The sequence below is a fragment of the Phallusia mammillata genome, chromosome 1 (assembly GCF_965637545.1).
Source record: "Phallusia mammillata chromosome 1, kaPhaMamm4.hap1.1, whole genome shotgun sequence".
Taxonomy (NCBI): Eukaryota; Metazoa; Chordata; class Ascidiacea; order Phlebobranchia; family Ascidiidae; genus Phallusia; species Phallusia mammillata.
The window spans coordinates 11620396-11640252 of record NC_137252.1 but is presented as its reverse complement, the minus strand read 5'-3'; the positions used below and the strand labels follow the sequence as shown (position 1 = coordinate 11640252).

The following is a 19857-nucleotide window of genomic DNA, read 5'->3' as shown; positions in this document are numbered from 1 at the left end:
AATGAGTGTGCAATTTCACACAAATGTTGATTTTTAGTCTTTAACGGTCTTAATTAGCCACACGTGTGCATGATACGTTTAGTAACTAGTAAACTTTATATTTCTAAATTCTGATACATATTGATTTGTGTGGTTTTAGACGCCTGCAAAAGTGGTCTTTGACCAACCAGGCCAGTACAATAGCGTCTGGTAAGAAGCAATCCGTTATCAGAGAATAATATACAGAACAGACAAGATTAAACAGCAAACCGAAGAAAAACACGGCGAACTTGTTGTTCTAGTGTAAGTGCTGCCAATAGTGTAAAGTAAACGTTGTGCCCTAAAAAATAACGGGACCATATTTGATGTATTGCTTTTGTTGGAAACAGGGATTGCTGGAGAGTAAACAAAAAGCAGCAAATATAGCTCAGTGGTGGCCAGACCTGCTTCATGCTTGAGCCACATATCACAAAACATAGTTTTCAAAGAGTCGCAACACAAAAAATCAAAAACGAATGTATTCACTCACAATGAAGTGTAGGCTATCAAATAATGATTACTGTTGCGTGGTGATATTGTAAGTCTCTACCTGGACTGCAAGGTGTTTGAAGTTAGGTTTCAGGTCAATCCAAGTAAAGTTTCAGGTCATTCCAATCAGCGAATCACAAATGAGAAGCGCACATCGTCATTATTGGCAAGGCAAGGCACGGCAGATATATCGGGTAGAAAACATGTGCCAAGCCATCCTTCTAGTTTTATCGGAGAACCACAAACCGTAATTCAACAGTTATTGTTTTTGAAGGATTAAATATAAAAAACTTTGCCCTAGTTTGTAAACTATCCTTTTATCGGCCTACAATTCTTTTATCAAGTGTTGGTTGTGGTGTAAACTTCTCCTGTTTTAGAAAACTTTGTACGATATACAATATACATCATAGTAATTTTGTTGCAAACCTTACAAGTTCAGCCACCTTCGGTTCTGCTTCCCTTCACGCCTCAGTTCCCTGCTACGAGCCCCAAACATTCCAGCTTGACCGCAAGTTCAAGTTTTACTCATCGACTATTTTTTACCTCTCCTACTGCCACAAGCAATGCCGAAAATTAAAAGCGCTTTTGAAATATCTTGTTTTCTACAAATGGGCAAAGTATGCTATTCCCAGAGTCACAAGACTTACCAAATGTCATGAGCTCATTTTGACCAATTTTCAAAACTTGATTTGTATTTTTTTGGTAAAGTGGTTCGAATTAACCAACCTCAACCAACAATGCAATAGAACTAAATGCATTCGATTACTATTTGCCACATGCACACAAATTTCATTGGGTTTGTTCGCTACGTTATGTTTTCTGCGTAGAAAAGCAGATTTTAGATTGTTGATTTTCTTGAGATAAAGCCTATAGTGAACTTTATAATACGAAATAAGGTGTTCAAATCTTAACTTAAATACTACTAAAAGTAAAGTTGTTACACAGCATTAAAACGCCTTTGGGGTTTAAGAGATCGTTCCTAAACTTTCGTCGTTTAATTTTTAGTAAAATAATTTCGTTTTCTACAAAACGCCGGTGAAGCAAGAACGCCGTCCCAATGAAACCTCAGACCATCCCGAGTATTTTTTTACACGAATTGCATTTAAAATTTTGGGTAAGCCACCTACCGGAAATCAGCAAACCTGGCTACACTGAGTTTTTACGTTAGTAGCTCCACCTGTTTTTTACCCTCCCATGGTCGCATGCACCTAAACGCTCTTTATTTCTTCAAATATTGCGGGTTGTGGAAACGTTAGTTGTGTTTTCTGCCCGACTTTTAGTTTTGCAGTCAGCTACGCTTGGGCTGTAGTTCACTAACAGTAGCAATCTTACCCATGAAAAAATATGTTTGTTTATTAAAATCAATTATGTCGTTACCTAGCAACTTTATCGTGCGCTTTATTGAGCAAGTGTTCGTTGAAAAAAGTTTTGATGCAATGCGTTTTGTCATTATCAATAGAACATGAGAAAATATAACATAATTTACTAAAAAGTGAAACATGTCGGATGTTGTAAGGTTTTATGGGGAAGAATTTTGATTTCACTCTGTTTTTTTTCTGTTTTTTTTTCTTTATTATCCGGTGAGGTTTGTCCATGCACTATTGGCATGAAATCTTTGATGGACTTGGATGAAACTTTCACAAGTGATGGATATAGTTATAGATATAGCATTTGACTTGATAAACCCCCCATTTAGAAAGGTTTCTGAGGGGGAATTGTGTAATAAAGGCAACAGAACGCGGGTTACACATATTTATGCATTGCTTGGTTAAGGGGGTGTTAACAGCCTTATGAAACCAGAAGCGTCAACGAATGTTGGCCGATTTGAATAAATTTTTACAGAATTGTCAAATGGGTCATTGTGGTTTCATTTTTTATAGTTTTGGGTGTAGAAACCCCATCAGTGACCCCACTAAACCCCTAAAGTGGTTTTTATCAACAGTGTTGAAAAGCGTTGAATTTAAACGTTAAAGGGTGGTGAACAGCACAAAAATGTTGTTGTTAAAAGAGGTACAGAAACTGGCGCCCGCTTAGGGGAGGAGATGAGTCGCTACCTTTGGTATTACATGTAGTAAGTAGTAAACAAGTGTAACGTTTGTGAACTAAATTGTTAGAATTTAGCCCTATTCTTGCTTTAACTGCCTTTACCGCAAGGAGAACGCCTGACTAGTCAACCGAAAAAAAACCTTCATAACGCATATTGTTATGTACTCCTGCGAAACTTAATTTGTTAGACCAGTTAAAAACTAACAATGCCTCACTGACAACTCACTGCGTAAATAGACACGTTGTAAACGTAACAAACGACTTTGAAACGTATAAAACGACTCGAAAAGGTTGTGCATCCCTGGTCTGGGCCAAATGCCTGTGCGCTAATGCAAGCTTTAACGTAGTCTCGCTGCATGTAACAGCAATAAATATATTTATTTGTATTTTATGACGTCATATAATATGGCATACCCGGAAAAAATTCAAAGTCTGCGCCTGTGATTTAACATTTAAATCCTATTGTGGTGCAACAGAAGTACATTGCCAGTGGAAAGTGGAAAACAACGTCACATTACTATGCAATGTGTCTTTCTTGTTGTTTTCCGACGTCGCAACCCATACGAAAAGATTGAAAACGTGGTTACTTTTTAAGGCACCATGTTTGGTTGCTTGTTAATGAAAAATGGACAAAAATACCTAAAACTCAAAAGGGTCCGCAAAGGCATAAAGGTTGAGAACCACTGCCATAGATCTTTCTTTGGTAGTCAGCGCGATTTAGTTTTAACGGTCCGGCCCTGCGAGTAATGACGAAGCGCGTTTCTCATTTTTGACACGCTCATTGGAATGACCTGAAACTTAGCAGACTGCAACGGACCAAAAATTTAGAGGTGGCCTGTGAAAAACCGTTTGAATTTATGTCAAACTGTTCATGTTTTATACCCGACAGATCTTTCTCTTGTCGTTAGTGCGCTTTAATCATGCCTACAAATAAAGACTCTGCGCGTTTCTAATTTTTAATAAAACCGAATTTATTCCACAAATGTTGTAATATTTAACTAATTTCTTGGTGGAACCTAAACCAACTGATATTTCGTTTTTAAAACTAAAATGAAAACAAAATTTCGTTCTGTAACGTTTTTCGAAACCAATTTTTATTTCGAAACCAACATTTCCGTTTCTAATTTTCCTTTTTAAGGCGATTGGCATTATTAAAGAAAAGTTACTTTTCCCCTAATAATAATGTTTTAGGATCGTATACTTAGAGCCCAGTCAGAACAATAAGAAACAAAATAAAGATTATTTAATGACCAGTAGATGACTCCAGAACACAGGACGAATTACGGCAGGACGACGCAAAACTTTATACAGCTCTTTCGCGTTAATGTCAACCGAAATGCCAAGATAAAAATAGCTGGTAATTTATATCGGTAATTGAGTTTAAATTCAAGAGAAAGTCAAAAGAAAAAATCAAAAGAGAAACTGTCAAGAGAAAAACTCCAGAGAGAGTATCTAAACAATCTTATGTAACATCAGATCTTCCGAATGTAATCAAACGATTTTGCGGAATAATTAAACAACATTTTGGCGAAAAGTCGTTTCGTTAGCAAATACGGAGTGAAACCATAAACATCGCTTTAGTAGTTGAAACTACTTGCTTTAACGTACATCTGTGCCAGTTTATAGAAAAATATTATGCGCGGGATGTATTTTTATTTCTTCACGATATTGGACATTATACTGCACATGCATTTATGTGTGAGCGACACTTGAGAACAGGCATCGGTAAAAGTCATTCCGTTGGCAAATACGGAGTGAAACCAGTTGAAACCACTGATTCTGACGTACATCTGTGCCAATTTATAGAAAAGATATTAGGCGAAATAGAAAAATATGAAATGGAAATACCTCGTCCAAAGCGAATATGGGTGCTGTTCACGATCCTTATAATGGGTCCTTTTATGACATTTGTACCATATCTTATCAAATACGGTCCAGTAAAATCATCAATGATACAAAATTACCAGAAAAATGAGTGCTTGAACCGTAAGATAAATGAATGGATGGAAGTCAGTCGCAAGCAAGGGTTTGTCGATGGTGCCAAGCTGGACGAAACTGTGACGGACTGCCTTAATGTGACTATTAAACGTGACAAAGCCATAGGAACGCTTTTTGGAAACGTACAAAACATTACAGAAAAAAATGGAACAAAAATGGAAAAAGTAAACGAAAAAAAGAAGCAAGAAATGTGTCCCACCATTTCGCCACTCCTGAAAGGTCCAATTTCAATCCTGATAAGTGGTAAGTTTAAAGAAATTCTGTGAAATGGAAATCAGACAGTATAGGATATTTGCAATGTACTGCTTAGCAGGAGGATTGTTAATTTCAATCAACAATGACCATAACTCTTCGAAACATCTGTTGGAAGTAAACCTAAAGCGGGTGTTTTTGAGTTTTTAATGAAAATTGTCAGTTAGATATTTAGACAAGACCTCCTGTGAGAAAGGGCATTCTATCAATACAGTTAAAATGGGCAGATGTGTTTTGTTTGTTGGTAACTCTAAATCAGTGTCTCTCAACCGGGGGGCCGCAAAGGGTCCGAGATAACTTCTTAATTCCCGCACAACGAGATTGATAAATTGCGATTTAAAAAGAAACGCTTCGGCGTTTTAAAATAGCATGAAACTTGTTTAAAATCATTCTTAGTAGGCGACTAATTAAAATGCATTGTAACATTTAAATCCACGTGTTATGCAGCAAACGTAAATTGTTAGTTGAAAACGATGTCACATCACAACGCAATGTGTCTTTCTTGTTGATTGCCGACGTCGCAACCCCAAAAAAGAATTGAAAACGTGGTTTGCCTCAAGGCACCATGTTTTGGTTGCTTGTCAATGAAAATCAGACAAAAATGCTTAAGATTTGAAGGGATGACAATATCGAAAAGGGTCCACAAAGGCAAAAGGGTTGAGAACCACTGCTCTAAAGGCTGACCTGGAGGATACCACGTCGCACTTATTTGTCAGACTGCAAACTAGCATGCGACACTATCTATGCAAACACTTGTTAACACTTACTCCAAGAAATGTTACGACCATTAAAAACCTCTCTTATCTATTTTTGTGGCAGCCGAATTAGACTACAATGCGAAGGAGACCAATACAAGTAAGCCACCACTACAAAACTGGCCACCAACCTTGGAAGAGGTGGCCGTCCATTACAAGGATTTGGAACTCGGTGGTTCCTATGCTGGATCACGTGACTGCAAGTGTAAGACTTCTGTTGCTGTTATCGTTCCATTCCGAGACCGGGAAATACATTTAAGGTGAGTCGAAAGCGCTTCTGTGCACCTCGCTCCATTTAACATTTTGTATCTATACCAATTTGGTTCTGTTAAGGACATAGAACATTGGTTCTCAACAATTTGATTTTGCGGGCCCTTTTCGATGCTGTAAGCTAATTGCGAACCCCTTTAAAGCTTTCGGTATTTTTTTTCATTTTGTTATTAACAAGCAACCAATACACGGTGCATAAAATAGCAACCACGTTCAGGAGCTAAATTTGAATCCCTTTGTTTGGGTTGAAACATCGTGAATCAACAAGAAAGACTAATTGAATACACGTTTTTTAAATACACGGTTTTAAACAAGTTTCGTGCCATTTTAAAACACTAAAGCATTTTTTTAATCGCGTTTTTTGCGAATTAAGAAGTTCGCGGACCCCCGGTTTAGAACCACCGATATATAAATTGATGCTGGTTCGTGTACATGGCCTGTATACAATAACTTATTTGCCTTTTCTATGATTTATCTCGAGGCACTCAGTAACAAAGGAAAGCTTAATGAATTTAGGTTAAAACCTTCCATACTTGCAAAACTATAGATAACCTTCAAAACCGGTCGCAATTAAACCAAAGGCAAAATTTACTTAAAATCCAACGGGATCAAAGTTTTCAGTTAAATGTTTAATTTGTGTGTGTTTTGTTTAGAGCAAAAATAAGTTTTTAAATGGCTGCAAAATTGTTAGTTGTCTACCATGCAATCACAGGTCCAGTTTACTTTTTTAAATACGCAAAAGTCTGGGGGTCTTACCTAATTATCCTTCAGAGTTTAAGCAACTTTCACAAAGTGTGCATAGCCTACCTCAAATGCTCTAGAGCAGTGGTTCTTAACCCGGGTTCGATCGAACCCCAGGGGTTCGGCCCAGGGGTGTCGCTAAAACCCCAGGGGTGGGGTTCGGTTCGACGAAGGTCTTTTTGGAGTAAATACAAACCCGTTTTTGTCAAACTTTAGGGTCTATAGTCGCTAAAAACGGCAATTTCTATTTGTCAAATACCAAAACACTGGAAGGTTAAACTTAGGCAGGGGTGTTTTGAACTGCTCTAAACAGTTTTTGTGGTACTAAAAAGAGTATTACCAGCCTAACAACCATATGTGTCAAACTTTTTGTACGCCTATTGTGTGCAAACAATGCGAACAAAACAGGTACCACAAACATTACAATATAAATTATGACATCACAAACACTAAGACTGATCTCCACGCTGTGCAGCTCAATCTGTGCACCAAGCTAGATATTAATCTGGGTTTTGGGCGCTACTAGATGGTAAATACATGATATAAACCAAGTATTTTAAAACCAAAATAAGCAGGTAAATGACGGCCGTTAGTGAAATAAGAATCTGCGATGGGGCCGTGCTAGCAAAATGGTTGTGCACCCCTGCACTAAGGTTTTATTTTCTTTTTTTGACGTAACAAAGAGCATTGTTCGCGTTGTTCGTTAGCAGAAACACAACGAAATTTTGTTGGCAGCAAAAACTTTGTACTATTATGTCAGAATTTAACAAAATGACAAACAGTAATTGTTGCCACTACGTTTAAACAAAAACTAATTATGACCCACCAAAAAAATGGGTTAAAAACCTATGGATGTAACTTTGGGGTTGGACCTAAGGCTGAAGAATATTGTAGGGGTTCGGTCGTTATAAAAAGGTTAAGAACCACTGCTCTAGAGAAAGTTTATGGCCGACCAACAGGCTAGATTTTTTTTAATGTATTGCAAAAGTTTTACAAAGATCCTCATTATCAAAGTTTCCAAATATGACATGTGATATTCCAGAAGTTGATGTGGATAAATAGGAAGTAACTATTTTGCTTCATTATGGTGTGGATTTATTTATTCGTGTATTATCGGAGGATTAAGAGGGGTTCTGAAAAACAAATCGAAATAAATTTGTCAAACGTGTTTGTATTTTCTGCACAATGTGCTTTTTTTTCTTTAAAACCTTTTTAAAGAAATTAAAAAATAGGAAACCACTTATACATACTTTTCACGTTTGCTTTTTAATAATGTTATAGCTGACAGTAGGCTACTATGAAAAAAATATCCGAGTGAAAAATGTAAAGTCAAGTGATCTATTAAGTCTTGTAATTCTCAAATAAAAACATGAGCTGCAGACAGTGCACGCTGCTTTGATCTATAAGGTGTCATCAGTGCCAAGACATAGGCCATATTATCCATCCAATTCCCACCCAGTTTGTTGGGAGTCTGAAAATCATTGCCCACCAAATCTGTTCAATACCGCAACTGGGCACAGACCCCAGATAAAACAAGGAACTGCTTTAAAACCAAAGTGGTGTTAGCCCAGTGTCCCGAAATAAATATGAAAGTTCAAGCCAATAGGTATAGATGGTAAGTAAGCTGCAGATAGTGCACACTGTTTGCCTGACGACCTAGGTCAGGGCTTCCCAAACTGGGGGTCGCGAGCCCGGAAGGGGTCGCTTAACAAACTTGAGGGGTCGCAGAGAGCTGTATTAATGTTGCAGAAAGTACTCCACACATTGGCGTAGAGGACGGGGGTGTGGGGGTGCAGCACACCCCCGGCCTTGACCTTTACGTCACAATGTCATCTTTGTTCAAGTTACGTCGATTTTATAACGTTTCCAGCTAAGAGCAAACGCGCTTGTATTGACGCCATTGATCGAACAGACATCGGTTGAAACGCAACAATTGCAATTGTTTTGAAATACAAAGGCATTTTGACGCAACATAAACATGACACGTAGAGTTATAGAGTAACGTTTAAGTATTGTTTGGGGCAATAACTTTCTCTAATAAAAATAGGTAAACTTTCTCTAATAGAAATAGGTAATAAATTTACGATTTTCAAGCAGTGTTTAATATCCGTTTGCAAAGCACGGCCTAAACTTGGTCCAAGGTGACATCAGTTTAGGCGCCAACAATTTTACATGATTTGAAACATAAGTTGCTTTTACTTTTATTTTCCGGCCTGAAAAATTAAAACTTAAATCGTTGTTAAAATTGCCCATTCGGCAAATCGTTCTTTACGAACGTGCGTATGTTCTCGACGCACAGCAAACGTCCAAACCACACGAAGAAATTGTGACAAGTGCCTATCTGCAAAACAATGTGACAGAAACTAAAGGCTAAAATTAAGGTGTCGGCGTTTGGACGTGTAAAGTAGTAGACTCCGAGTACCAGTACTAGGTTGTTTTTAGTTTTCGCTCGAATTAGGCGTTTCAATAAATATACAACAAACGTATTTTTTGCATTGTCTATCATATTATCCGTGAAATGTCGGAAAATTTAAAGAGATTAAAAGGGGTCGCAATCAAAAAAATTTGGGAAGCCCTGACCTAGGCCATATCCTGATGACCTAGGCCATATTGGCTAATACAGCCATCTAAAAATTAACATAAAATTTAAAGTCAATATGTAATAACATGTCCTCCCAAAAATCACAATCATAGGAAATTTCCTATTGTAAAGGCCAAAGTAACTTGATGATTTTGTGACACAGGTTTTTTCTCTACTACATTCATCAGCTGCTGCAAAGGCAACAACTCTGTTACCAAATAATCGTCGCGGAACAAGTTGGCAGCGAACCCTTCAACAAAGGTTAGTGACTTCTCTTTTAAATTTGCCAGTCGGTTGTAATGATACAGCAAACCTAAAAAGTTAAGCTTTTAGGGTTTTGCTGATTTGTTTCCAGGACAACTCATGAATTCCGCTTTCGTTTACGCAAACCGGTCGACGAATTTTGATTGCTTTATATTTCACGATGTCGATGTTATTGCACAAGATGACCGAATTCCTTATACCTGTAACAGTAAGTTCAATTACTTAGTCAATCTAACATAAAGATAAACATATGTTAATAGTATGTGCATTCAAACGTTGTAATAACAACTGCGCAACTGACTGATTTAGGCGGCGAGACCTATACTACATGAGTCAGGGAGTCAAACCGGAACTGAACACTATCCCGCGAACCGGTTTGAGCGGTTTAATTGATTAAATCTGAACCGAACAGGTAGCTTAAATTGTCATTTCCTTAAAAGCTGAACTTGAGTCGAACCCTACGTTTTGTTTGTCGTTGAACCGGAACCGAACCGGTAAAAACGCAGCCTGTATATTAATTTCTAACAACTTGTTGAAGAATACGTGAGATAATAGCTACAGGGCGTTTCAAAAACGACGAATTATAATGTGCAGTGCACAGTCAGAATTCTTTTAAAATTTGGCAAAACCGTACAAATAAAAAGTGGAATCAAAATCAAACAAAATGGGATTAAAACAGGTTTAAAAACCGTATTCCGGCTTGGACCGGATAATTTGCCCGAACCGGAACGAAACTATTATTCGACTATTATTCGAACTATTCGGTTTCGACCCGAACCTTTTTAGGCGGGTTCGGTGCATCACTAGTGTGAACGCCGTCTTAGCATATTTTATACTATTCGCAGGTGATCACGTATATCATCTCGCCCCGTACATGGACAAATTTAATTACAAGTGGAACTTTTTGACACTTTGCGCGGCTACGGCTTTTACCAAGGAACAGTACACAGCGGTCAATGGCCACTCCAACGAATTGGTGGTAAGTACTTTCAATCAAAGTTCTAAAATCGTACCGGAATACAACAATTATACAGCTCCCAGGCACAGGCGCCTGCAAATCAACGCCTGTTTGTCCACATTGCACATTATTAAAATGGGTCCCACTTGCCGAATTCGGTGGGTATAGGCAGAATAATGAAGATAAATATTCCTAACGCAATTACTTAGTTTGCCGAGCGTTGTATTTATTAATGTACACCAGCAACTGATGCAGACAAAACTATTTAACACACGCGATTGATATAGCGATCATTACAATATTCGTTTTACATTTTTCAATTTTGATATGCGTTTACAACGTGTCGTTTCTTTACGCACTGAGTTGTTAGTGACGCATTATTACTTTAGGCTGGTCCAACAAATTAAGTTTCGTAGGCGTTCTGCTCTAACCCTTAAGGTACCATCCTTACGTTTGTGACATAACAACAGGCGTTTTTTACAATTTACAAATAAAACTGTCGTAATTTTAATCAGGGAAATAACGACCCACATGTTACGTGAAAATCGACATGCTTTATTACTGAAACGTTTTAGCAAATGCTTATGACATCGTCAGTGATATCAAATTGCCTTTGACGTCTATTTGGGACGCTTATTTCCCTCCTTAAACTTATGAACAGATCCGTGTATAGACCGATTGTTCAAAACTGTCATATCTCATGATTGCTGTGTTTATTTTTTCCTCTCTCGATAAACTTTCCTCTTGTCTTTCAATGCTTTAACTTTAAACTATCACAATTCTTTCCCAGGGGTGGGGTGGTGAGGATGATGACATGGCAGCCAGAGTTATAAGCACGAAATATACTATGTTGCGTTTAAAAGAAAATTACATCAGGTACATGTTTGTTAATATGAATCTTTTTATCAGTCATCCCAGAGTTGTAAACAGACCTGAAATTCGAGCCCGAACCCGAAATTTCAAGCCCGAAACCCGACCAGAAACCGAATCGTTTTTGAGAAGCCTGTTTAGGCCCGAAATTTCGATTGACAGGCATATATATTAAAGCCTCGGGAAAGACCAATACAACAAACACAACTGACAATTGGTCTTGAACAAGGCGTTTAGGGCTGTTTGACATTAGGTCATGTCCAGCAACTGGCTACTTATAGCTAGACGGTAGGATTCCAGTATGTTTTGTGACAGTTTTTGCCATACGCTCTAAATGCCATATCTTCCCACACAAGTTTACTAAACGCACTGAGAGTATTTATAAGTAATGATAGATGTGCGCGCAGTTTCCACACTCACCCCGCAGTATGCAAACAGTAAAAATTGTGCTTAAATGCCTAACACGGCCTGTCCCTAATATTACTCTAAAATTACCAGTGTAATACTGCACAAAAATAGTCTCCGAAATGAAATAGCATCGGTAAAAAAACAAAGTATTGTTTCGCTGAGAATATTTACGTTTTAGTAAACATGTATAGTTCCAAATTTACAGGTTTAAAATGATCAAACACAAAAGTGACAAGGGAAACCCTGTAAACCCCCGTCGATTGAATCGTTACGTGTGGCACATGAACGTATGAAAGAAAATGGCTTGAACTCTTTAAACACATCGACTGTTGACGTCATCAAGTACATGACGCACACACGGTTGAAGTTAAAGACCTTTACGCCGAAATATGTCAAAGAAGTTCTCAATCGCCAATAAGCGATTTACAAATTTGTTTTTAAGTTTTACATAGCTGTGTATAACACTTACGCTGCATCTACCCTATGAAGTAATGAGGAGTCATTTAAATTAGATTTATTATTTAACTGGTTTTACGACTGTATAAATTTAAATATACATCAACGACGATGTAAAATACTACCATTTTTGTTATTTTTGCAATGGAATTGACCTTGCTTAAAAAACTGAATTGCTCAGCGTGTGAATGATTTTTTTTATTTCGACTTATGAATATTTCTGTGCATGTGCATTTTATTTTAATCCCCTTTGCGACGTTGCATGTATTTCCGCTTTAAAGTGAGCGTGCAATTTCACACAAATGTTGATTTTTGAAATAGTCTTGAAAGGTCTTAACTAGTCACACGTGTGTATAATACGTTTGGTAAGTGGTAAAATTTATTTCTAATACACATTGAGTTAAATGGTTTGTGTGGTTTTAGACGCCAGCAAAAGTGGTCTTTGACCAACGATGCCAAGTAGGGTTTCTCAAATTTGCCACTTTGGCTTATCCCGGGATTCCGGGACAAAAACAACCTAAATCCCGGGATTTCATTCGATTTTTGTTAAATTTGTAATATTAGTTTGTTTGTTTCATTTTTATTTTTAGTGGGCCGGCAAAGCATCAATGCAATATGTTCACAAGGCCGCCGTCGAGCTGCCTGTTATATTCTAAGTTAACTGAATACTTTTTTGTTAAATCTTTTTTTAAATTAAAAATATTTTTTTAAATTGAAATCAGTTTTCAATTCAGTCGGTTGGTGAGTCCACCAATTCAGTCGGTTGGTGAGTCCACCAATTCAGTTCCGCCCATCATGTTTCAGCTACCGAGATAGGATTACAACCCACAACCTTGTGACACAAGTGGATGGCGCTATAACCACACGGCCGTCTTGGCATTTTCAAAATTGCCAGATTTTTACCACCTGGAGAGCTATAGCGCGAATTTGACAAACTGGAGAGCTATAATGTGGGTTCTAACACTGTTGTATTGTTCGCAAAAACAGAACTATTTATCATTCCTGTTTGAATTATTACAAAAAACCTCGGGGAACCCTTTAATTCACGGAAACCCTGTGGATGTCGAACCTCTGGTTGAAGAGTGCAACTAAAAAAGCATTCAATTTTTGTCCCGGGATATCCCGGGACACAGAGAAAATCCCGGGATAGAATTTTTTGCTAAAATTGTCCGGGATTCCCGGGATCCCGGGAAAGAAACCCTAATGCCAAGTGCAATAGCGATAGCTCTTGGAAAAGCAATCCGTTATCAGAGAATAATATACAGAACAGACAAGATTAAACAGCAAACCGAAGAAAAACACGGCGGGCTTGTTTCTCTAGTGTAGGCTAAGTGTTGCCAATAGTGTGAACGTTATGCCTTAAAAAATAACGGGACCATATTTGATGCATTGCTTTTGCACGGAAACAAGGATTGCTGGAGAGTAAACAAAACGCAGTAAATATAGCTGATCATAGATCATAGCCGTATGGCCGCAGGTTGTGCACCCCTGGTTTAAGGCACCAGATGAATCTCAACCATGTAAACACTGTAAAAACACGCGGGGTTTAGATTTCGTGTCGTGGTGTCATGAAAGATTGCCTATTCAAAACTAAAAAACTGCATCGCACAGACACTCATGACAGATGCGCTTCCTGCTCTCACAAGATGTGTAGATTGTTTTTAGTAAAACCTGCAAGTGCCATCGGGAAAGTAAATACGCTACCACACTCACAGTTTTATCGTGGGACCGATTATCAGGAAGCACAAAAACGGTTGTCTTTTATGTCTACCAACGATCTTGGGTTATTTTTACAAGTCATTAGGAGTTGTCTTACAAGGGTTGTTTTGCGGTTTTGCAACTCCAGCTTTGTACGAACTTTTGCGTTAAGTCACATATGCAAATTCAGCTATGAAAATGACTGCATTTGCGGTGATCGGGACATCCTTAAGTATATTTTTATGGAGTAGTTTGGGACGTAATTTGTTGACAAACACAAGTGCAGTTTACGCAGTTCCAACTGTTGTTCAGTTTTTGTCTGGATTGTTTATCGCTTGCAAAAAGATTACCCCACAATAAATAAGAAAAGTGGCATTATTTGTGTGTTTGAAGATGGTATAGGTCTGCTTTGCCAATCTAGGCTACTCTGTTTCAAGCTTTATGGCTGAAATAAACCCAAGGTCAAATGTTATTGGGTTGAATTTGGAAAAGGTTCAAATATTTCCTTGGATCAAACAAGTGGCCCGCGGGGACGTTTAGATTTTTAATGATGTGTTTTTACCGCTAAAGTATGCCAGTGCAGTGCTACAGCGAGAGATACCTATTAAGTTTTGTTTCTGAGCAGATCATTGCGCGCAGTACTGTTTTTCTGCACCCCAAGATGCGGCTGAAATCACTTGCGAGTTATAATATCAGCTGTTAAAAATATGTTTAATGCATTTGGCCTATCACTGATAGAAGAGTTTAAAGTTGGCGGAGGTTAGATTCCGTGTCGTAGTGTCGTGAAGGATATTCAAACTTACAGGAAAAACTGCATCGCACAGACACTCATGACAGATGCGTTTCCTGCTTTCTCACTGGATGCAGGTCTTTTGTGTCAAAACTTGCAAGTGCCGTCGAGAAAGTAAATATGGTAGCACAAAGCTTGAAAGTATTCATAATTACAAAGACAGTGGTGTTTGTCTTCTACTATAACCTATAGCATTAATTAAAAAAAACTTTTCTTTGAGGGACAGAAAATAGTAAAAAGGGTATCGCGACAGCAAAACATCCTTAGCAGTATGGTCGAGAAAATATATTTGCAAGGAAAAAAAGAAGACAAAGAGTCAGATATATCAAAAGACAACAAAAACTCAATTAAATCTTACAAAATTCGATGGTTCGTACTTGCAAGTTTTGCTGTGCTGGCATTCGGCGTCTGCTTGAATTCAGCCAGTCACGGGGCAATAAATAACGTCTTAGTTCATTACTTCCAAGTTGGAGCTTGGCAGATCGATCTCCTATCCTCAGCAAGATGCATAATAATAACTGTATTTACACTACCATTTGCAATTATATCATCAAGACTTGGTTTTAAAAAGACGTATATATTCCAATACAGCCTGTTTGCTATTGGGCTATTTCTTTCGGCTATTGGAGCGCTTTTTAGACAAGGTTACGCACTTACCCTTTGCGGACAACTTATCACTGGACTAGTTTCTACTCTCCTTGCTGCCCAAGCTCTAGAAACGGCGGCAGTATGGTTTCCAGCTCATGAGGTTTCAATTGCTGTAGCTGTTGATACCATAGCCAGAGCTCTGGGCCGTGGTGTTGGATCGATAGCACCAACGTTACTGGTCAATTCCGAAATGCAAAACACGGATATAAAACTACGTCTCGCGTCTTATTACGGTGGCATGACGGTGCTCATGGTGTTAATGTTAATCAGTGTAATAGTTTTTGTTGACGAAGCCCCAGATCAGCCACCGAGTTATGCACAAGCCGCTGTAATCAAGACCAAGTCAAAAACCGGAAAAACATTGGAAACAATTAAACTTTTGCTTCGTTTGTTTGGTGGCCTACTAAAGAATCTGCAGTTCCTAATAACGACCTGGGCCATTAGTACAGCGTTGGCGGTTATCAGATACCACATAACGCTTTTATCTTCAATCCTCCATGCAACGTTCGACAATGATATTAGTCTTAATGTAAAAGCAGGCTATGCTTTGATGGGAATGAGCTTTGCAGCCACACTTGGCGGTTTTATCGTGGGACCGATCATCAGAAAGCACAAAAACTACAAAGCAATGGCTTTGTTGGGACTTGGAGGCAGTTTTCTTTCATGTCTACCCATGATCGCAGGTATCCTTAGTAAGTCTTTAATTGCAGTGGAAGTAGGAGTTGTCTTACAAGGGCTGTTCTGTGGCTTTGCAAACCCTGCACTATATGAACTTTTGCGCGAAGTCACATATCCGAAGCCAGCTATGCAAGTAACTGCCCTAACAGAAGGGGTAACAACCCTTATAGTATTTTCATGGCTCACTTCGGGAAGAGCCTTGTTAACAAATACAAAGGTAGTTTACGCAGCGGGATTTCCAGCTGTTGTTCTGTTTTTCTCCGGAGTGTTTATCGCTTGCAAAAGGATGAAGCTCCATAGACAAGAAGCAGAAGATAAGGGTGAACGTCGGCAACTTTTGGGGTCCGATTCGGAGGAGTAAAATATGTTAGCATGACATTACAAAGCAGAACAATTTATGACATAAAAAATAAACATTGAAAAAATTAAAGCGTTTTGTTTTGTGATCACAAACATAAAAACCTATTGTTTGTGTTTTTTATTTTTCAAATACGTTTATCTCTAACACTGAATAATTGGAATCAAGAAATCAAACAGCAAGTTGCGTCCGAACTCAACATTTTCCGCAACCAAAGAGAGTAAAAACTGAACTTGCCTCAACTACTTGTGCAAAATGGGAAGTTTAATTGGCTTGGTACAGTATGGGCATTCTCCAAACAAAATGTTAAAGCTTTGTTTTGTTCCTGGAATTGTTTGGATCCATTCAAGTAGACATTGGTGATGAAAAGCCTGACCACATCGACGTTCATTGCATATCTGTGTTTTAAAATCACATTACATCGTTTAACGATAAATTTCTTAACCACAGATCTAGGTTATTGTTTTTTTCGCCGTTCTTTTAAAGAATATATTAACCACATTTTTGGGTTCCTAACTTTATACAGCATTTAGCAAAATGACTGGGTGCTCAAACAAATGCGCATGCATATGGGCAAAGACGTTTTTTCATTAAGAAAGACAAACAGGCAAGGAATAAATTTGGTAATTTGGAAACCTCTGTCCGATAACTCAAAAGGTATTACATACACCGGCATAGTAAGATTTTACGTTGTGGTAAAATCATCTTGACTGTGTTTCGCAAAATGCATATGTTGACCTGCAGCAACATTTGGTCGTTTGGTAGCCGTGTCAACAACGACCTTTAAATGACTTTTTTAAACGGATTGGATAAAATGCAGTTCGTCGTTTGACGAGTTGCTGTCGTGTGCCAAGTAAAAAAATACAACATGTAACCTGAACCAGCTTACTATTGTTGGAAAACTTACAGCCACTGAATTACAGTATATCGCGGCGTAAAAATCGAAACAGTTGACTTTGAACGGCGTGACGTTGTCTGGTTGCAAGTGCTTTCATGCGTAAAACAGGATCGTAAACTAAAGCGTCGATCGTAAACTTGAATTACTCTCCTAGCGCCGCGTGTGGTGCAGGGTCTAGATTAGATCATAATGGCTTGAACGTTTTGATGCATATTGGGGTTGTTAGAGTAATCACTCAGTCGATCGTGCTAAAAAATGTAAGCATCGCATCAATGAGCAGTATATCTACAATTGTTAAAAGCTTCAGCACATTAGGAGTTGTATTTTTAGGCTTAAAAACCTTTAGTTTGTGGGGGGGGAATCGTTAAATTAAACTTAAAGTACAAAACTCTTTCCAATGCACTGACCAACAATATTAAACTCCTGGGTCATGTACTTCAACAATTAGCGTTTTAAAAATTTTGCGTTAAGGGTCTGTAGGAAAAACGAGTCAAGCAGGATCAAACTTTGGGCGGATCGACTTCTAATAAAATAACTTTTAGTTGGATGAATTAAAAAAGTTTTAAGTATTTTTCAAACGGCTGGAACAAACCAGCATTGCACAAAAGAAAAAAGACAGATTAAAGCAATACTTAGTTCCTATCATTACTTGATCAGGAATATCTGTTTCCAGTCTGTAGGCATAACAAATTCCACATTGCAATGACACACTTTGTGACCCATCATGAGGTTTATGAGGAAAGTCTATTTCAAGCAGGTTTTTTAGATTCTAAAATATATTATATTAGTATTAAAACTGAAATCAGATCAAGGTACACATTCTTATTAACTAAACAAACTATGTTGTAGTTTCTACCTGAAATATGCTAAGAGTTTCATTCCAATCCTCAAATTTTGCTTGAAATTTAATCCTGTAAGGAGATATTGCCCAATCAGCACCAAGAAACTGGCATTCAGGTAAAACCTCAGGGTGTAGCGGGTCAACTTTCAAGTGCATTGAACAACTAGATCCTAAAAACACAGATCTACAAATATAAATGTGGTTTGCACCAAGGACAAAAAACTAAATTTGCCAACAAGCCGACTGTGTTATGCACAACTGCTTGTATATTCTTCTGAGCTAACATTGCACAGAAAATCAGTTGAAATACATTTTACACACACTACTGTGCTAAATATTTTCACGTTTTTAGTTTACTGTTCCATATTACAGCAGACATATATGTGTTTACCATCAAAATTTAGTAGGATCCCAGAAAGACATGCAACCCAATTTGAAAACAAATGTACATTTATAAAATGTATATAGCTACAGTTTTAATGACACTAAAAAACAGCTTGGTCGCATACCAGTGTGCTAGTTACCAAACAAAAACTGGAAACCATTTACCTTATTTGAGAAATATATATGTAAAAAATACACTTCTTTCTTATTACTTTTTTCTACAACATTTTTCCAAATATTCAACTACATCAATAATTTGTTAGTAAGTGTGTATTGATCAACATTTATGACTAACTTCTTCACTTACCAAGAGCAATTCGAAATGTGGTAGCAGAAAAATTAGGACATTCTGGTTCAAGAATCCAAGTGTTATATTTTAACTCTTCAACCTCATCCCAGAATCTTTCATAGAGTAGCAATGTAGTTTTAAACTGACTACACAGTGTTGACAAAGTGCTTCCTGAAGCCCAAAGAGGAACAAAGGAAAATGGAAGGGTGCTTGAAACCTTTGGACTTGTTTGGGGGTAATTTGCATCAAAACATAGAGACAACATATGCACTCTTTCATTAGAATCACATACTTTTAATTGTATTTGTGTGAAGTCATCAGAAATGTCATTTAAAAACTCCCAACCCAATTCCTATAAAAAAACATGTCAACTAACCTAGGCAAAGTAACAAAAGCATCCAATTTAAACCTCAATATGTTGCATGATAGTTCCATAGGAGCCTATATTAGATAACTTTTTTTCTGCTGCTGCTACAGGTGAATGTGAAGCAAGAGTTTGCACTTCATCGATAAAATCTTCCAAGTTTTTACACTGCGTAAGCCTTTTTTGGAGTAGAGGCAAGTGCTTCTTTAGGAGATTCTGAAGCTTCCAATCACAACTAAATCTGGAAGATTATCAACTAGTTAGTTGTGTATAATGTTAACTTATGTTTAAAGCAAAACTTACAAGGGTCACAAAACAAGTTAACATTCTTAAACTTGGTCAGTTTTCGAAAAAGATAGGAGTCAAAAGTCAAACTAAGAAAAAAATCTAAGAAATTTGCAAAAGTTTAGCTGAGTTAGTATTTTAAAATTGTACTAGTGAAATAGTCAAAAAAATCTTTTATATTGCTGAACAATGAAAATCTTACTTTGCTTGTTGTAATGATCCAGAGGGTTTGACGATGTGGACACGAAAGGGTTTGCCATTAACACAAACAAATCCATCAAACTTGCTTGAGGCGCAATCCAAAGGCAACAACTTCTCCATTTTGCTACTGGATCACATATTTTCGATACTGTGTGCTTGTGGCCATTGTTGTGACAAGATCAGCCAGAAAAGATTGCGCGTAACTCTTCTGGGAATTTTATAATCCCACGTGACATAAATTTTAGCAAGGTAAACTTTCCCGCACAGATACGTTCCCCACTTACACTAGGTGTCGCCTGTGACAAAAAACGCTACAA

The 19857-nt window shown here is 37.8% G+C and overlaps 2 protein-coding genes across 4 annotated transcripts; one reads left to right on the top strand and one right to left on the bottom strand.

Moving 5' to 3' along the window:
* Positions 1-14865: 14865 nt before the first annotated feature.
* LOC145209514 (choline/ethanolamine transporter FLVCR2-like) lies at positions 14866-17158 on the top strand. The gene has a single exon (XM_080079819.1). It carries the CDS (start codon positions 14866-14868, stop codon positions 16279-16281), a length of 1416 nt encoding a protein of 471 aa, XP_079935945.1. The 3' UTR covers positions 16282-17158.
* Positions 16384-19810, bottom strand: LOC145209517 (E3 ubiquitin-protein ligase FANCL-like). 3 transcript variants are annotated; one of them, XM_080079823.1, is made up of 6 exons: positions 19542-19809; positions 19100-19295; positions 18709-19042; positions 18033-18187; positions 17826-17920; positions 16384-16676 (listed from the first exon to the last, which is right to left on the bottom strand). In XM_080079823.1, the coding sequence occupies exons 1-6, from the start codon at positions 19658-19660 to the stop codon at positions 16517-16519; spliced, it is 1059 nt and encodes a 352-aa protein (XP_079935949.1). In that variant the 5' UTR covers positions 19661-19809; the 3' UTR covers positions 16384-16516. The 3 variants fall into 3 exon arrangements, with proteins under 3 accessions (XP_079935949.1, XP_079935948.1, XP_079935950.1); XM_080079822.1 differs by having other exon boundaries at positions 17826-17945; positions 19542-19808; XM_080079824.1 differs by lacking the exon at positions 17826-17920 and having other exon boundaries at positions 19542-19810.
* Between the last annotated feature and the right edge of the window lie 47 nt (positions 19811-19857).

Excerpts from the sequence above, each read along its gene's own strand:
- LOC145209514 (XM_080079819.1), top strand. The coding sequence starts at position 14,866 with ATGGTCGAGAAAATATATTTGCAAGGAAAAAAAGAAGACAAAGAGTCA.
- LOC145209517 (XM_080079822.1), bottom strand. The coding sequence starts at position 19,660 with ATGGAGAAGTTGTTGCCTTTGGATTGCGCCTCAAGCAAGTTTGATGGA. Across the intron at positions 19,043-19,099 it reads CTATCATGCAACATATTGAG|GAATTGGGTTGGGAGTTTTT; the intron begins GTTTAAATTGGA and ends GTTTTTTTATAG. Across the intron at positions 18,188-18,708 it reads CACATTTCGAATTGCTCTTG|GATCTAGTTGTTCAATGCAC; the intron begins GTAAGTGAAGAA and ends CTGTGTTTTTAG.